Source organism: Chiroxiphia lanceolata, chromosome 9 (assembly GCF_009829145.1).
Source record: "Chiroxiphia lanceolata isolate bChiLan1 chromosome 9, bChiLan1.pri, whole genome shotgun sequence".
In the NCBI taxonomy this organism is placed as follows: Eukaryota; Metazoa; Chordata; class Aves; order Passeriformes; family Pipridae; genus Chiroxiphia; species Chiroxiphia lanceolata.
In genome coordinates this window covers 4,657,762-4,669,888 of record NC_045645.1, presented here as the reverse complement: position 1 = coordinate 4,669,888, position 12,127 = coordinate 4,657,762, and the positions used below count along the sequence as shown (strand labels likewise).

Here is a 12,127-nt window from a genome sequence, read left to right as displayed (position 1 = left end):
GCTTCAAGACCATTGGGAATACTCCTTGATATTCCCAGCCCTGGGCAGGGCTGCTCATTGCCTAGCACTGTGAGCTACCAGTTGTTAGTCCACGTTTATACCCCCAGCTCCATCCTCAGCCTGTGTGGTCTGTTGGACCACCACTGCTAAGAGCCACAGAGTCACTGAGGCTGTACTGGAGTGGGGCTGATGCTGTGAGTTAAGATTATTCCTGTGTTTAATGCTTCATGGCTTTTTCTGATCTTTTGAGGGAGTCTGTCAACCAGAAATCACTTCCAGTTGTAAACAAAGTCCTTCCCTTCACCAGTTTCCTTTGAAATTGCTGTAGTCCCAGATCTGCTGAGGGGGGTTGTGCTAAAAGGGATGTAGGAGCAGGAGGGAGCATGTGCTGCCACCTCCCTCATCGTGGTGAGTGGAGGAAGCACAGGGTGAATGGGGAAGCTGTTTCTGGCAGTCCTTGCCTGCAGCAGGGCCTTCCATGCTCAGCTGGATGGATGTGAAGTCCTGTCTGCCAGAGAAGTTTTTTTATAAGTCCTAGACTCATCTCAGAATTGATATCTCTGGCTTTGTGGCTGATTCCAACCACCAGCATGGACGGGAGCAGAGCCAGTGCAGTACCTTTACGTGCTGGTAGCTGAGTCCCTTCCTGGGGTGTCTGTTTTAAATGGGCATGAGTAAGCTGGTGAAAGGACTTTGATCTGCTGGCTTGGCCTCAGTCAGGAGTGTTGGGGAAGGAGCCTGAAGCAGTGAGCTGGGGTTTGAAATGAGCCATCCTAGATCTGAAAGGGACTGACATTTGGGTGGAATCAATCCTGCTTTTTCCAACCTTGCCCACTTGTCTCTAAGGCAGATCAGCAGGCAGTCACATTATTTACTGAGCAGAACTAGAAGCAGCAATAAAAATTGATTTTTCTCTGGTGCTTTATTGCTGGGCAGGGTAGGGTTGTTTGATAAGTGGCTCAGGGCAGGATGAGCCCTTCACCTAGTCTTTGGTGAAGGGTGAGCTGACGTCACCTGTGGGAATGGGCAGGTTAGGATCCAGCTAGGGCTGCTTGGGATGACCAGCTGTTGGCAAGCAGGCACCTCTGCAGCTGATGGAGGGTAACTGAGGTAATTATGGAGGTGTACCCTGACCTCTTATTTCCTGCTACCAAGAAGAGTGCTGCCCAAGGGCTTACTGGAGCTCTGGGGAAAGAATCTAGCTGGTGACAGGGATTTCTGTTTAAAAAATACTTGTAGTAACAGGACCCTGGCCCTAGCAGAAAGGGGATCACCCAGGATGGTCTGGGTTTAACCCCTACAAGCATACTGAGAAAAATGGCACTGGCTGTACCGGGCTGAGGAGACCTGTGAAAGCCCTTCTAGTAGGAGGAAGAGCCGATCACATCACTGAGGTCTCAGGTGAGATCGTTTTGTGCACAGTCAGAGGGTCTGGACAAACGTGGCTGCTGAAGAAGGACGACGCCAGGATAACCCACAGATCACGCTGTTGAGTTTGCTGTGCAAAGGTGAGTTGGGAAGGGGGAGCTGGTAAGTGGCCTGAATCTCCTCTGCATGGTCCTTTCTCATCTGTGGTGTTTTAAAGCCAGTCGCAAATTGAATTTCTGCTGTGACAACCCAGTGAATTGTGGAAAAGGTCAGCCTGGCTCAACTCTGGCCAATCTCAGGGGCCCAAGGTAGGTGTTGTTTCAGTGCTGGGTCACATTTTTTCTCTGATCTCTAAAGATGTGGGTAGGAACTGTCTCCTACCATGTTTGGCAAGACACAAGTCAAATGCCAATGCCCTGGACTCCTTCTGGATGTGGCCAGGGTGAGGGAGCCCTCCTGGGTGCCAGGAACCAGAGGCTGTGCATCTTCACCCCATCAACCCATCTGAAGTCCGTGGAGATCAATTTTCAAGCCAATGCTATCCTGAGAAAGGTGCCGATGCCCCTGTGCTGCTGAGAAGTATCTGTGTGCCAGAGCTGCAGCTCTACAGAGTGGGTAGGGATGAGCTGGAGGAGGGACTGATGCCATCAGGATTGTCACAGAATAGTTTCAGGTGATTAATAACGCTCATGTAGTCTAGCTGTTCTTGTTATTCCACTAATACCCTGGAGTATGACAAACTGTAAGTAGTTTGACAGGTTCTGTCTGTCCCTACCTCATGTAGGATCTAAAATAAAATGAACAAACTAATTGCTCCTGACCTTTCTGGTGATTGGTGTGGTCTGGCTGGGGCTCCTGTGTCCTTCTGTTGGGTTAAACAGTGCATGTGACACTCAGGGACATGGTTTAGTGATGAACATGGCAGAGCTGGGTTTACAGTTGGACTCAATGAGCTTAGAGGTCTTTTCCAACCTAAATGATTCTGTAATTCTAAACAGCAGGGGAGACAGCCTCATGAGAGGCAGCTGGAGGTGAAGTGGAAACTGGCCCTGTGGTCCCCTTTGCACGCAAAGTGGTGTCATGGAGGTGACTCAGAGTATTAATTGGCTCAACCCTTTGCAGCAGCTCTGCAACCAGTGTTACAGGGTGATGTGGCTGCAGAGGGAGGCCACAGGACCCTCCTGGCTGTGGTAACTGCAGGCAGAAGCAAGGCAGAAGTCTGCATTTCTCTCACACTGTGGTTCGGGGCACTTTGCTCCTGGCAAGGCGGGTGCCCATTACTGTGTTGAGGCACAGTCACGCCTGTTCAACAGATAACGCCGCGGGGGTGACAGCTGTTGGATCAGTTTGCACCGTGCCTTTGCAGCCAGGGATGGAACCGGACTCTGACCTGCCAGGAGAGCAGTCCGGCACCAGAACAGTGCAGGGACCTTTGAGCTCTGCCAGGCTGGTTGTTTCATGATCCCTAAATGTGGCCTTTAGTGCCCAACCTGAAGAAGTTAAGGAAGTGTGGGGTGGAGCTGAGTTGCTCTCTGCCACCACCCTGCCCTGGTATGTAACAGGCAGGTGTGACATGGGGTGACACACTGCCAGTGTTCTGGGTGGTTGGGTACTGCTGGGTGTTATAGCATTGCTCCTGCTACCAGGATGCCACTGCTGGCCGGGGTAAAGCTGCTCCTGGGTCAGGAAGCCTGTCATCCTCCCCAGCTGATGCTGGAGCATCCCCACCGGGGTCCAGCCTGCTGGGGGCAGGAATATGTCCCCCTGCCCTGGGGCAGGAATATGTCCCCCAGATAGCGGGGAGCTGGTTCTCCCCATAGCAGGATACCTGCTGCCCTCTTTTCCCTATCCGGGCTGGAGAAGTAGCCCTGTGCCCTGACACCACAGGGACCCCGTCTTTGCTTGTGGGGATGCCGGCAGTGACAAAGGTGTTGGAAGCCGGGAGGAAGCAGAGTCCTAAGCCGTGGGGTGAGGGGATGCCTGTGACCTGGGTCAGCTTCTGCCGAGGACTGAGGGACTGGGGTGGGCGTAAGACAGTGACGTCTTGGCAAAGGGGGGATAGCGGAGGCCCCAGAGCTGGAGAACGGGGGGATTCCGCGCCGGGATGGATGACGGGCTGGGACGTGCCAGCGGACACGGGCGGAGCGGAAGCCGCCCGGGGAGGAGGCGGTGACCGGGCAGCGAGGGCTGCCCGAGGCGGGGCGGGCCCGGAGAGAGACGGGCGCGGCGGCACCGCCGGAGGCGAACCGGCCCCGCGGTCACTCCGGGGCGGGCAGCGCCGAGCCGCAGTCGGGACAGCCCGGGGCGCAGCGGAGCCGGTGCCCGGTGCGCGATGCGGGCGGGCGGGGAGGCGCCGCACCAGGTGCTGGGCCGGCTGCGGTTCCTGCTGCAGTGCAGCGAGTGCTTCCGCTGCGCTCGGGCGCTGCCCGCCGCGCTCTGCTACGTGCCCAAGGAGGTGCAGTACAAGATCTGCAAAGACCCTGCGGCCGCCGCCGCCGCCGCCGCCCGCAGCCTCCTGAGCGTGTGGGACAGCCCGGGGCCGGCGCAGGGCGGGAAGCGGGCGGCGCGGGCCACCATCGAGGTGCGGAAGGGCGGCTGCCTCCGCGCCACCGGCGAGGAGTACTGCAACGGCGCCGGGCTCTGGGTCAAGCTCAGCAAGGTAACGGCGGCACCGGGAACCACCCGCGGGATGCCGCTGTCCCTGACACGGCGCTGACAGACCGGGATGTACCTTCAGGAGCAGCTGGAGGAGTACACGGGCAGCCATGACCTGGCAGAGGGCTGGGTGCTGGCGCAGAGGTTCGGAGAGGGAGGAGATAAGTTGGTCCCGGTTGACTCCGTGCAGAGGATCCAGTGGCAGCACGAGACGCTGGGGGTTGATTACAGACCTGCTGTCAGGTATGGCCTCAGCCCTCGCCCCGGGCAGGGACTGGGCTGGGTTGTGGAGGCTGGAGACGCGTGTGGCCGGTACCCACAGAGGATACGCGCCCCTGCCATCCTATATCCCTTGGGCATGTCCAGCACAGCCCTCTCGCTCTCTCCAGCGCTGGTGGGACACACCCCCACCGAGCCACCGGTGGGCAGGTGGGTGCCCTCTTGCAGGCTCATCCTGTTTGCTTGTGGCAGCGCCTGCACAGGATAAAGATGCCAGGGGTTCCAGGGCACTCGGATTTGGGCTGAGCAATGTCGTGGAGGTAGTGCAGTGATGAGAGAGCTCAAATTTGATTTTTGTGATGGAAGGCCATATGCAGGGCTGGATTCCCCTGCTCTGTCCCAGCCTGTACCTGGGTGCAGGGGCGCTCTCATCCCTCCCACAGCTGTTCCTGCAGCCCCTGGGTGTCACCCCCAGTCCTCCACCACTGCTGCCTCCACTCCAGGCTAAGGCAGTAATGCTTGGGCACACTGAGCACTGACCCATCTTTTCCCTTGTATGACTCCTCTGCTGATGCTGCTCCAGCTGGGAACACGTGGTGGACCTGACCTACTCCATGCACCTTGGAGAGATGCCCAGACTCATAGAGCAGGATGAGGCCGCCGTGCAGAAGTTTCGGTATGAGTGCATCTCCTAGAGTGGGACTGCATCACCCTGCGGGGCAGCCAGCCAGGGCCTGGACATGCCTGCAGGACCAGGACTGCCTTCAGGCTTGGGAGTGGGGAGGGTGGGTGCCATGAGAAACCTTTTACATTGGTACCTCTCGACACTGCTCAAGTAAAGATGGCCTTTGCTCTGTGGAGCATTGGAGCGACCGCATGCTGCTATTCCCACTGGGCTGGAGTGGCCATAAACCCCTGGCGTGCTGGTGATGAGATACAGCTGTGCCATCTGCCTGCTGCAGGGACAGGTGCCAGTCACCATCCCGAGTTGGTGACCACGAGACAGTGTTGCCAATCTAAACTGGGGCACCTGCACACTGCTGGTGGGCAGGTTTGGGGTGCAGCCTGGTCTCCTCGTCCAGTTAACACAGAGACTCCCTGCAGGTCTGTGCCCCCAGGCTGGAGCTACGAGCATGACATGGAGCTGGGGCGCTTCCTGTACGATTACAGCGAGAAGCAGCTGCAGCACGTGGACTGCACCAAGGAGCACATCAGCAGCATTGAGGTCTCCTCACAGATGGTGCGTAGTGGGGCTCCTCTGCAGCCTAAAATCAGCATGAGACACATGAGCATCACTGCAGCTGCGGGGAGGAGTGGCCAGCGGTGGCTGTCCCCTCTGTGAGGGGCAGGGGACGGTGGTGGGGTTTTGCTGCCCTAGCAAAGCCGCAGGGAGCAAAACCCCCCTGTGTCTCTGGGGCACTGCAAGGGGTCTGTGGCCATGCCCAGTTGCTCTGTGCAGGAGCCACCATCCACCTGCAGCCTAAGAAACCAAGGGGCTGGCCTGGTCCTGACCTCTTCTGGACCCACAGAACCCATCTCAGTGGTGGTCTTGGTGTGCCCAAGGATGCTTATCTCCTTCCCCCTGCTGCACTCTTGCAGGAGGAGTATGGTGCAGCCCATCTGACAGACAACCAGATAAACACCTTCTGGGAGAGCAATGGGCCCCCAGGGCAGCACTGGGTGCGGCTCAAAATGAAGAAAGGAGCCATTGTCAAGTGAGACCTCCGGGTGTTCCCCTCCATGCCAGCAACTGTGCCAGGGATGGGCAGGGTGCAGGACAAAGCACCCATTTCCTCTTCAACCCAGCTTTTCCCCAGCTGCAGCTGGGGACTTGGGGTTGAAGTGAGGGACAGCTGCTGCCAGAGGCACCCCAGGAAGACACAGCCTTGCCCCCAGGCCTGGGAGAATTCTGGGGGCACCTCTGTGCCCAGGCAGCTCAGGACGGGAGGAGAACACTGTGTCTTGCTCTTCTCATCCCTAGGAGGCTGTGGCTGATGCTGGATGGGCAGTGCAACTCCTATATACCCAGGCGGGTGGCTGTGTATGGGGGGACACTGAACAGGCTGCAGCACCTGAGAACAGTCCTAATTAACGAGTGAGTAATGAGCAAGGAGCAGTCTGGGTTCATCTTATGCTGAACTCCAGAGCTGACTCTGCATCCTGAGCAGGTGCTAAGGAAAGGGCTGGGGTTGGTCCTGAGTTACTTGCCAGTGACAATGGCTCTCCAAGGGTTGGGACTCCCTGGGTGCAGGCTACATCTGTCCCCACAAGTGTGGTGGTCCCTCACCTTCATGTGCCAGCCGAGCGCCTTCATCTCCTCTCCTGCTCCTCACCTATGCTGTGGCAGCTGGTCTGCAGTGTGCCTCCTTCTGCCTGGTGGCTTTCTGCCTCCTCCTCCTCCTCACCTCTGGGGACACATGCCACTGCCGTCACCCCTCTGAGCATCTCTGCCATGCTGTAGCCAAGAAGTCCTGGGGAGCTTCCTGTCCCTGTCTTCACTCTGGCTCTGAGCATCCTCCTCGAGGCAGGCAGGAGTTTACTCAGGAGTGCAAAGATCTCCTTCACCTTCCCCAAAACTTGCCCCTTTGCCTGTTTTGGCTGAGCAGTGAGATCTGTCTTTGAAGAAGCACCCATGAGACCAGCAAGGTGTCCTTTGCAGCTGTGGGAGCCAACTCCTCCCTCTGTCTGCTTAGTTGCAGTGGTTTTTCCCCATGGGCCCATAGGACTTTCATGGGACCTTGAAAAAGGCTTTGAAAATACACTTAGTGAATTGCTCATCTCCACAAATCCCCATTTCCTTCAAAAACCCTTGGATGACCAGCTCTGCTTGAAGGATGGTTCTGCCCTTGTGAGATGTGCTAGGACTCCCCAAGAACAGTGACATGCTCTCAGCTAGCTTGTGTTTCTGTACTGCTTTGAATTTGTGCTCTTTAGTGGCTCTTTGGATGTGGCTTCCACCTTCTCCAGAATGTCTCTGTGCCTCTGACAGCCTCTTCTCTCTGCTTGGGCCCCTCCTGCTGTACCCTGGTGAGGCTGGGGGGGCTTTCACCATGGGTAGCAGCGCATCCTTGGCTGGGGAGCCACAGTGGCCTGTGCCTCGCTGGCCACCTCGCTGGTGTCTGTGCCTTGTGGCTCCACCATCCGTCTCGGTGCTGTGTGCAGGAACAGCTACCAGAATGTCTGCATCCTCCGGGACGTGAAAACCCACATGCCAGTGCTGGAGATCCGCTTCCTGGAGTGCCGGGGTGAGCCTGTGTTGCCAGAGTGGGGCTGCCAGCCCAGCCTGGCCCTAAACCTGCAGCTGGTCCCGGCACCTGTGGCTCTTCCTGCAGCACCTGCTGCTTTTTTAGGATCCACTGGAGAGAAAGATGAGGAATGAGCTTCATATGAGATGCTGCAGGTGCTGGGGGCACCTTTCCTCAGGCTGCAGCATCCAAGCCGTGCTGGCTGCACAGCTGCAGCAGCGCACACAGCATCGCTGTTCCTTCTTGGCAGACCAAGGGTATAATGTCCGTCTGCAAGGGATTAAGATCATATCCTTCTGGGAGTGGGACTTGATCCTCAACGCTGGCATGTTCCAGCCAGCCCGGCTGGTTCGCTACCCTCTCCTGGAAGGAGTGGACCCCGACGTGCTGTACCGGCGGGCTGTGCTCATTCAGAGGTACGGCACGGGGCTGTCACCCTCCCTGCAGTCAGCCCAGTCCCAAGAAGAACCATGCCCTGGCCTTCAGGGCAGCCTCAGGCTGGGGTTGGCACTGTCCCCACAGGGAGACCCTCTGTAGCGATTCAGCTGCAGTGCTGCGGCGTGTGCTGGGCTGCCCTTGTTTACAGCGTTTTCCTGGGGGGAATGAAATAAAATGTTTGGCCAGAGGGTGCTGGTTGGGTGCTCCCCTTGGTGTCTGGTGTCCCTCCATGGGCTAGAGGAGACCCATGTGCAGCGAGCACAGTGCCCAGGGGCTGGGGCTGGGAGGGAGGTGAAATGCCACCCTCCCACAGCCTCATGCTGCTTCTCTCTGGTCTCCAGGTTTGTCCACCTCCTGGAAAGTGTCCTGTGTTATCTGATCCCCCTCTCCGAGGACAGCATCGGCACCTTTAATGCACTCAGGGTGAGCATTTGCTGGGCCCCCGTGGGATGTTGCCAGTATTGGTGTCTCCTCATGAGCTCAGATGGTTTTCTGGGGGCTGTGGTGTATCCTCCTTGATCCAATGGGGACAGACCAGGCCAGGGCTGAGAGCTCCCATGCTGGGCATTGCCAGAGGGGTGGAGGAGAATCCTGTGTGACACCAAGGGCTGTGCTTGCGGAGAGGAAAAGAGGGCACATGGTGGCAGGATCAGGTCTCTGAGTATCCCTGCCTGTCCTTTGTTAGAGCATGAAGCCATTCCTGCTGCTGTCCAAGCAGGGTTCAGCCCTCATTGCCCACTGTCTCCAGTCCTCAGAGAGCACTGCTCCTTGCACCATGCCAAAGCTCTCCATCAACCGGCTCCTGGCCCGGGAGCACCGTGCCAACCCTGCACTGGACCCCAGCTGCAGGAACACCGTTTTCACCCAGGTATGGCAACACCATGCCCAGTGCCAGGTACCTGCCAGTTCAGCATCACTTGCCCTCACTGTGTCTCATCCTCTTTCCGCTCTGCTGCTTTCCAGCTGTATGAAGGCCTCAGATCTCCCAAGAACAATCAGCCCCTGGACTACAGGTAGGACTTCAGCATCATATTTGTGGAGTGTGACCTCCCCAGAGCAGGGTGTGAGGGGATGCCAAGTGCTGCTGGTGCTCTCGGAGGAAGGATGTGCATGGGGCTGTTGCTTCCCCACAGGTGGCCCCTGACCTACACCCAGTGGTGGGAGTTAGATTTCATCCGTGAGGGCATCATCGACAATGGTGAGAGCTCTCCTTTCCTGCCCCAGGGCTCTCCCCTGGGCTCTCCTGTGTTGGGGTGCAGATCAGTGGGTGCCCACGCTGTCCCAGCTGCTCTGTGAGAGGCAGCCCTGCCCTGCACATTTGGGGTGGTTCCAGCATCTCCCCTACACCACCAGTGCTTCCCCTATCCCAGGGAGGGGAGTAGCTGGGCAGATGCTGTGGCTCAGTGTCTGGCCTTGGTGTGTCAGGCAGTGACCAGCTTCTGCCCCCACTGCAGGTGGTGGCTTTCGTGACAGCCTGTCAGACGTGTCAGAGGAGCTGTGTCCCAGCTCAGGAGATGTCCCCGTGCCCCTGCCCTTCTTCGTGCGCACCTCGAACCAGGTTTGACATCCCACTGTTTGCCTATCCCGGCCGGGGGAGGCAGCCAGCAGAGCCTGGGGATTTTTAGGCTGTTAGTCTTGTCTTAATGCTTTCAAGGCTGTTGGCTGGGGGAGCTGTGCTTGTGCCTGGGTGGTGGAGATCTGGAGGGGTGTAAAGGGCAGGAGAGGCAGATAGAGGAGTGATGGAGGGGGAGGCTGCAGGAGAAGCCATGCTGGGCTGGTCAAATCTCTGTCTGTGGGTCCTGAGTTTCTCTCCCACAGGGTAACAGCAGCAGTGACACCAGGGACATGTATGTCCCCAACCCCTCCTGCAAGGACTTCCCCAAGTATGAGTGGATCGGGCAGCTGATGGGAGCAGCCCTGCGGAGCAAGGAGTTCCTGGTGAGCACAGCAGAGCCTTCCTGGCTAGTGAGGGGGCTTGGTAGGGGCCATGGTGTCTCACCCACTGCCTGTGGGTGAAAGAGGGGCAGGGGGAGGATGCACATGTCCGCTCCCTTTGGCAGATTCTGTCTTTGCCGGCACTGGTGTGGAAGCAGCTGGCAGCAGAGGAGGTCAGCTGGAGCAAGGACTTTGCCACCGTGGACTCAGAGCTGGTGAGCAGGGCTGGGGGCTGGCAGGGAATTGCCGTGTGCTCCTGTGGCTGCTCCGGCTCCACTGTGGTGGCTACTGCCCGTTTGGGTTGCAGGTGAAGCTGCTGGAGGTGCTGGAGCAGGTGGACAGGGAAGCCTTCGAGTTTATGTTTGGCAGAGAGCTGACCTACACAACAGTGCTGAGCGACCAGCGCGTGGTGGAGCTGATCCCCAATGGCAGCAACACCGTGGTGCGCTACGAGGACCGCAAGGAGTTCATCCGCCTGGTGCAGAAGGCTCGGCTGGAGGAGAGCAAGGAGCAGGTAACACCATCCCCCAGGGCTGGCATGGCTCCAAGGGGACCCTGCTCCTGTGGCAAGCCATCCTAGTACTTGTGGGGTTCATGTCATGAAAATGCGTCCCCAAAACTAGCTCCAGTTGGGCAGTTCCATGCCCAGGATGTCCATGAGCCCTGCACCCCCTCTGGGGTCCGGTGGTCCCTACCCCCAGTGCCCGGGGTGGCTGCCCTGGGCTCAGACCCACCCTGGTGACACGGAGCCCCTCCTGTGCCCCCCAGATCGCAGCCATGCGCGCCGGGCTGCTCCGCGTGGTGCCCCAGCCTGTGCTGGACCTGCTCACCTGGCAGCAGATGGAAAAGAGGATCTGTGGGGACCCTGAGATCACAGCGGCCAAACTGCGGAAGTTCAGTAAGTCACAGGGCCAGCCCAAAGCTGCTCCCAACCCCCACGAGGGCACAGATTCCCCTTGATGCTGCTTGTCCTGTGCACGTGTCCTGGTCAGGGGTGCTGAGGGGCCTGGGGGAGAATAAGCTGGAGGAACCCTGGATAGGGACGCTTCAGATTTAGCTGCAAACCCCACTGGTCTCCGCTCTGATCCATCTGGTCCTCAGCTGCTATGGGCAGAGGCGAATGGCCACCCTGCAGACTGGAACCCCTGTTTCTCCACCCATCACGGCACTGGGTGCTGGCCCCACTCAAGGGTGCCAGGGGTTCTCAGGGGCTCAGTGGGGAGCAGAGGGTCTCCTCCTCTCCTTTGCTTTACTGGTAGTTTCTAATGAAGACGTTGCACATTCTTCTTTGCAGTCAGGTTTGATGACTTTGGCTCCGATGACACACGTATCCAGTACTTCCTGGAGGCACTCAACAACTTCACCAGTGGTGAGTGGCCCCAAGCCTTTCCCTGCTCTTCATGTGCAGTGGGATGGGCAAGGCTACAGGGTATAGCATCCCACTGCCTTTTGCACCAAGGATGCTCACCAGCTGCTTCCCTGGGAGCTGGCTGAGGTTGTCCCACCTGGGCCTTCCTGGGATGCTGAGAGCGTCCCTTAGCTTTGCCCCTTGTTCTCGGGGTGATTCTGCAAGGGCAGAACCTGCTGTGAGAGCAGTGACTGGGACAGTCCTATTCCTGTCCCTGAGCCTGATCCCTGTCCTTCCCCTCAGAGGATCTCAGCCGCTTTCTCAAGTTTGTCACTGGCCGGAGCCGCCTCCCAGTTCAGATCACTGTCTACCCAGAAAGGTCGAGGTGAGTCTGTTCTGCCCTGCTGGGGTCCCTGTGCCCTGCTGGGGTCCCCACTCAGTGTGAGGTCTCTGCACTGTGCTGGAGTCTGACTCTCTTTTCTCTCCCAAGCTTGGATGCATTGGACCTGATGCCCCAGGCCTGCACATGCTCCTCCACCTTCTTCTTGCCCAGCTATTCCTCGTGAGTCGAGCTGAGGACAGGGACTCTCCCCTCTCCAGCACAGGGCTGGCACTGGGGTTCCCTTCCAGACTCCCCAGACTCTGCCCTGGGGAATGTCCGCGTAGGTGTGGGGAGGGAAGCCTGAGGTTTTCAGTGCCGTGACCCAGCGTTCTGCCCTGCCAGGGCCAAGGTGTGCGAGGAGCTGCTGCGCTACGCCGTGTACAACTGCATGTCCATCGACACTGACAAGGACGCCTGGGATGAATGAGACCCCCGCGTGCCCCAGGCCATGGGAGCCGCCTGCCTCAGCAACGCTGGATTCAATAAAACTGCAGGGCCGGCTCCTGCTGTCCTGGCCCGGGTCCTGTTTGTGTCTGT

At 58.3% G+C, this 12,127-nt stretch overlaps 1 protein-coding gene across 1 annotated transcript; it reads left to right on the top strand.

Moving 5' to 3' along the window:
• Positions 1-3,620: 3,620 nt before the first annotated feature.
• Positions 3,621-12,127, top strand: LOC116791224 (E3 ubiquitin-protein ligase HECTD3-like). Its single transcript, XM_032697021.1, has 21 exons — positions 3,621-4,027; positions 4,106-4,266; positions 4,826-4,918; positions 5,347-5,482; positions 5,842-5,957; positions 6,224-6,337; positions 7,405-7,487; positions 7,738-7,903; positions 8,267-8,348; positions 8,611-8,793; positions 8,889-8,938; positions 9,059-9,123; positions 9,380-9,483; positions 9,744-9,863; positions 9,986-10,075; positions 10,168-10,374; positions 10,629-10,758; positions 11,155-11,229; positions 11,512-11,593; positions 11,699-11,770; positions 11,933-12,127. The coding sequence occupies exons 1-21, from the start codon at positions 3,701-3,703 to the stop codon at positions 12,015-12,017; spliced, it is 2,541 nt and encodes an 846-aa protein (XP_032552912.1). The 5' UTR covers positions 3,621-3,700; the 3' UTR covers positions 12,018-12,127.